This window comes from Mandrillus leucophaeus, unplaced genomic scaffold (assembly GCF_000951045.1).
Source record: "Mandrillus leucophaeus isolate KB7577 unplaced genomic scaffold, Mleu.le_1.0 Scaffold1146, whole genome shotgun sequence".
NCBI classification, from domain to species: Eukaryota; Metazoa; Chordata; class Mammalia; order Primates; family Cercopithecidae; genus Mandrillus; species Mandrillus leucophaeus.
This window is the reverse complement of record NW_012099721.1, coordinates 441,346-447,418: the sequence shown is the minus strand read 5'-3', so window position 1 is coordinate 447,418 and position 6,073 is coordinate 441,346. Positions and strand designations below refer to the sequence as shown.

The 6,073-nt window shown below is 40.3% G+C and overlaps 1 protein-coding gene across 4 annotated transcripts in view; it reads right to left on the bottom strand.

The window, feature by feature from the left end:
- SCHIP1 (schwannomin interacting protein 1) overlaps positions 1–6,073 on the bottom strand; it is a 151,501-nt gene continuing 145,428 nt past the window's right edge. For 2 of the 4 annotated variants that reach the window (XM_011997530.1, XM_011997553.1), the window contains 2 exons: positions 5,318–5,411; positions 1–649 (listed from right to left, as the gene is read on the bottom strand). In XM_011997530.1, coding sequence (XP_011852920.1) covers positions 598–649; positions 5,318–5,411 — 146 coding nt within the window. In that variant the 3' untranslated portion in view covers positions 1–597. Of the gene's footprint in view, positions 650–4,954; positions 5,412–6,073 lie in introns of those variants that run through there. The other 2 variants (XM_011997546.1, XM_011997540.1) reach the window with 2 other exon arrangements.

The window sequence follows — 6,073 nt, the reverse complement described above, 5'->3', positions numbered from 1 at the left end:
TATCATATGAAACAAAGTTTTAATTTTTATTTTACATATTTATACATAAAACTTTCAAGGAACCCTCTGAATCCAACAGAATGTTAATAGCACATCTAAAAAGGAACTTCAGGTAGTCAACATTCACAAAATGTTGAAAACTGAGTAAAATATACATATTACGGAGAGCTACAACTTCACTACGAGGCAGGCATGTATTTTTTGACTTGTATAGCACCGTCATTTACAGTTCTTCTTTAAAACTACAGTGAAGAATGAAAAGTAGTCAATGGGAAAATACTGTTCCAACTTAAAATCTCTAAACAAATAAAAATAAAGTTAAAACTACTCTCTTTTATTAACCGTGATTTGTGGTGGTGTCAGTACTGTACATTTTTTTGTAACAATATTTTATTAAAATGCCTGATATTAAGTGGCACAAGTAAAAAATTAAAATAAATTAAGAAGCAAAGGCCAATCACTGGACATTAAGCTTCAGACATTATCAATGACTAACACTGATATTTGTTTGTTTCTGCACCACCTTTAGCAACAGCATTTTTACAACCACAGAAGCAAAATAAATTCTAGCTTGTTCTCTGGTTGAATGGCTTCTTTTCACTTTGCAGGCATTTTCTCTGCCATGTGCTTCTGCTGACTTTCAGCATGTCTGTAAAATAATTAATACAATTATTTAGCATTATGTAGAAAGATCCAAACTGCTTTTCAATCAATAGCTACAGCATCCTGCAAACTGAAGCTCAGAGTTACTGACAGTGAAATACATGAGAATCAAGAAAAAGTACGTTATTCAAACTCTTTGAACTCTGATTTGAACTCCTTAATTTTTACATTTTGTGTATGATTCCTTTTATTTAGTAAGCCACTGGATGAACCTGAGACTTATAGACATTACTACTTTTAAGAAGAAAAGTTATGTTTGAAAATGAAAAGAAATAAACATCTGGGATACTTTTATCAACAAATATTAAGTATGTGTCTTCCACGGGTCCTGATACTGGGGATTTGATGGTAAGCAAGAAAATGAGGTCTTTTTTCTCATGGGGAATATGTTCCAATGGAGAGAGACAGGAAAGGAATAAATAGCAAACAAGGAAATAACAGATGGAAATAAGCATGAAGCCAAAAGTCGAAACAAGGTGTTCTGATGAGAGTAACTGAGTGACTACTTATATCTAAGGACACATGCAGACACAGACCTAGATATTAACTAAGATTCCTGACAGAAACCTGGAGCCAAAAATCTAATTCACTCCTGCAAAAGCCAATGTCTAACAAATGGCAGGTCTTCGTGGATGTAAAGATATTCCATGTTTGCATGTTTTTTCCCCCAATTAATCCTAAGGGCATGGTCTTGGCAGTGAGGATAGGGTGAGTCTTCTTATTTACCAAGCTCTATTATGGGCCAGGTCTGGTGGCTCACGCCTATAGTTCCAGCACCCTGGGAGGCGAGGCTGGTGGATCACGCGAGGTCAGGAGTTTGAGACCAGCCTGACCAACATGGCAAAACCCTGTCTTTACTGAAAATACAAAAATTAGCTGGGCATGGTGGTGTGTGCCTGTAATCCCAGCTATTCAGGAGGCTGAGGCAGGAAAATTGCTTGAACTTGGGAGGCCGTGGTTCCAGTGAGCCGAGACCGTGCCATTGCACTCCAGCCTGGGTGACAAGAGTGAAACTCCGTCTCAAGAAACAAACAAACAAAACCAAAACAAGCTTTATTATGACCTGTGAACCCAAAAATAGGCCAGTGAAGCAGCTAGACAGTGGGACAGAGTTAGACAGTGGGGCAGAGGGGGAGGAGTGTGACCAAGCTGTTTACATCACTTGAATGGTCACTTCTCAGAGAACGATGGGGTTTGAAGGCTGCAAAAGACAATGGTTTTAAAGGACGATTTTAGGAAATGATAAATTTGGCAAGAGAAAAACATCTAGGGCTGTGGTTTCCAGCTACAATCAAAGGTTTAGGCATAGTTTGTGTGCTGCCTGGACTTCAGTAGTCAGTGATGTCAAGCTGAACTCACTGGTTTTATGCAGAGTGTGTCATATCAGGGAAGACAAACTATAAATACTTTCAGAAACAGGGGAGTGACAACAGTGTCCTTGCCACACTCAGCAGCCCATCAATAAATGGCACTATTCAACTAACATTAAAGGTACTCAGGAAAAAGTACCTTATCAATAGCTCTCCATTCCTTAAAAAAATCTGTCCCCTTTAGCAGAACATCTCATGGCCCTGTTGATGTGTAACAAGAATCAAATATTTTCATAACTAACTCATATGCCTCACTTAAGCAAATCCAGATCAAGATATTTTGATGCCTAGTGAACTTGATTCCACTGTAGCTAATTACATTACAGTTCTCACAGCAATTTGTAAATATACTACTCTGTACATGTACATGCACACACACTCCTGTGCACATGCACACACATACATCAAAATGTTTTCCAAGAAGGAAAGCAGAACAGATGGCACACAACTTCAGAAAATATTGAACATTGGGTAATTTTTTGAGACATAAATGAAATAGTGAATTTCATTAAAATTTTAAACAAAGGAGGGAAAGAGTTTCAGTCCATAAAACTAAAAGGTTCTTATCAGCAAGTTATATAAGAGTCCCTATTAGGATTTGTTTCACTGAAGCCCCACCAAAACTCTTTTTTTTTTTTTAATCAACAATTTTTATTGAGGGCTTACTATGTGCCCAGCAGGCCCTGTGCTAGGCTCTGGGGACACAGTAATGAATGAAAATGACCTCACCTCTGTTTTCAGGGAATTCATAGTCAGGTGGGGAGAGACAGCAAAGGAAACACAGTGCCATAAGGCTCCACATGACAGAGATGAGATGCTGTTAGGAACACTGAGGAGAAGGTCTTAACACAGTCTTATGATCAAAAGCGGGTCATATAGTTGCTGGTGCTGTTTTGTAGACCCACCACATGGCTGTTCATGTGCTGGAAACATGCCAGCATGGAATGACCCTGACACGCCAGGGTCAACTCCCCTGGGAATAGTCCTGATTTACATGGAGGTGTAATAAGTTTAATGCACTGACAATCCATACGAGAGGAGAATGAATGCTAAAGAGCCAAGTGTTTGGAGGTCAGGGAGGGCTTCTCCAAAGAAGCATCATCCAAACCTGTGGTTCTCAAATTTGGCTATGCATGAGAATTTTCTAGGAGCTTTAAAAAAATTCTCATGCCCAGGCTAGCCCACAAGAATAATTAAATAAGAATATCTGGGGTAGGATCCAGGCATCACTATTTCGTAAGCCTCCCCACATGGTTGTGTTGTGCAACCCAAATTGAGAACTACTGATGAATGGACATCCGGAATAGTAGGAGTTCTATAGGTAAAGGGAAGAGGTGGATCACATGTCCCAGCAGGACCCACCGCTACTCCTTCCGCCTTCTGAGATCTGGCTGTAGGACTCTGGGGCTGCTGCCTTTAGGGATGTTTAAGTAACCTCAGGTCCCTCCAATGAGGAAAGTTACTTTTCTGCAGCCAGGAGCAGATGTAGAAGCTTCTTCTCACCAAGAGAAAGGCTAGGCGAGGACATCATGCCCCTGGGGCCTATGGTAGGACTGCCCCAATTCAAAGGATGCCACAACACCTTTAAATTAGTGACTCTTCTCCTTTTAACTCCATGGTTTTGCCTGCCCTGTTTCCGATGGTCACACCATCTGAAAGTTATAAAAACATACACTGCAAAACTAAGTATTAGCCTAACACTTAGAAGAGGCGGGGACTCTCACCATCCTCCTTGCCAAAAAGAAATGCCAATACTATTTTGAGAAACAGAGAAAAGATCTCTGCTGTCACAGGTAAATCATAGTTTGCAAGACTTTATATATTTTTCAAAAAAAATGTAGGTCCTGATTGTATATTTCACCATTGATTTCCCATAATCTTAACACCTGCATGCAAACTTCTTGAACTAACAAAAAAGGGATGTTTTATAATTGCTGGTGGTGTAGTGCCTGAATACATCTTTAGATGGCAATAATATTATTTGAGTGTTATTGTGATATTTCAGATGCAGGCAAATACGTTCAAAGAGTATGAGAAGGCTTACTGTTTTGTTTTGTTTTTGGCTAGGGATAAGGCAATATAATATGTAAAACATACAAAACAGTGCTGCTCGTAACTCTTAAAAAAGAAAGCTTAAACATATTTTTCCAGCATTTTGCTACTAAAACCATTTTTTATATCATTGCATCACTAGACAATTATTTTACCCAGCATTACACATTGAGATGAGGTCCTATGGTAGGTGCTGGGAGCATTATTATCACTACATATGTTTTCAAGCTTCTCTGGGATTGCTGTAGATCATGTGGTTAACTCCTTACATCATTGTGACAAGAGGTGTTCCTTCTTTGCAGAGCCTTCTACTCTCTAAATACTATTTCTGGGATTAATAGCAATTACTCTCTCTTGGTTTAAAGATTCCATATGGACCGTCTCAGAAAAGACGCCATAGTAAATATGTGCTCATAGGAATGTTTACAGCATTCCATGTACTTTATGTGCTTACAGTGATATGCTTTAGTGCAAGGAAATCTGCAAAGAAATGCAAAATTTTGACCAGCATTAGCCTAGTTTCCTTGTCCCTTAGGAAGGGAAGCATTCTTTTTACCTCTTTAAAAAGAGGACGTTGGAGCAAAGCCCAGCTAAAAACTCAAGTCCTGGAGTTTCCCCACGGTGAGAACAATCTGGTGGCACTGTGGCTGCAGAGAGATGCCAGTGTCCCTGCCTTCTGGGCATGGCCGAGGCCATCAAGAACTGGATCATATAAGAGCTTGTATGGCGTGAGCCCGGGAGGTGGAGCTTGCAGTGAGCCGAGATCGCGCCACTGCACTCCGGCCTGGGCGGCAGAGCGAGACTCCGTCTCAAAAAAAAAAAAAAAAAAAAAAAAAGAGCTTGTGCTTTGGAGAACTCATCACATGGATGCTTGTCTGGAAACATGCCAGCATGACATGGCTTATGCCCAGCTTCCCAGGGGACAGTCCTTCAAGGTAAAGTCCTCCAAGACCAGAACTACTGACCTGATTTAGGTGGAGATGTGAGAAGTAATGCACTGACAATTCATCACAAGTGGGTTGTTACCAAATGGTTGCTAACAAGCATGCATTTGGTAGGGACAATGGAATTCTGCTTCTCCTCCATCTGAACAGCTGGCACCAGCAAAGGCAAGGTGCGTTATTCATGGAAGTAGAGGAAGAAGTTCTCTAGAGCTAGTTTTTGCCTAATGCTTAGATTTCAGACCACCCTGGGCTTGATTTCTTCTTTGGCAAGAGTGAAGCCACACTGACCTGGTCAAGTCTTCGATGTCCACCAGCATGGCATCCTGCTCTGTGTGCAGCTCATCTCGGATGAGAAGCAGCTGGACCAACTCTTCATTCAAGCCTGTGGCAAATAAAAGAGCATTTAAAAACAGATAAAACTGCCTCCAAGTCAGAATGTGTAACTATTTACAAACCAGTATACCCACAAACAGCTACATATAATAGGAAAGATATTTTTGTAAAAGGTTAGACTTCTTATGTTGCAGAAACATGTCTAATTTGCATAATTATAGAGGTGTGGGAAGAAAAGGAGTCAAGTAGGAACTATTTCCAATTACCTTCATATTAAGGTGGGAAAATAAATGTTAGCCGTTAGGAGACTAGCTTGTTAGAAAAAGCAGGTTTTGTTTTGAAGAAATGTGAACAACAAAGCCTGGAGCACATTAAGTTTTCCATCCTTCAGCGTCAGGACTCTCCCCTCACACTGACAGTCAGGAGGGCCTTGAGGCCTGACTACTACATCAGATGCCGGCTGAAAGGAAGGTATGCCAGGCGTGCTCAAAGCCTTCACACGGCCCTAGGAAAGGAGAAGCCCTAGGTGCAGCTTGTTTTAGGAGAAAGTATTATCTGAAGATATTGGAAAGTCAGATTTGTAATATAGTTAGATATGTAAGACCTGAAGAAATAACCCCTGAAATTTCTAAACAACAGGGTGCCAAGGAAAATATTACTTAAGACTTACTCTTTCTTTTCTTATCTTCTTTCTTTCCTTTCCTTTCCTTT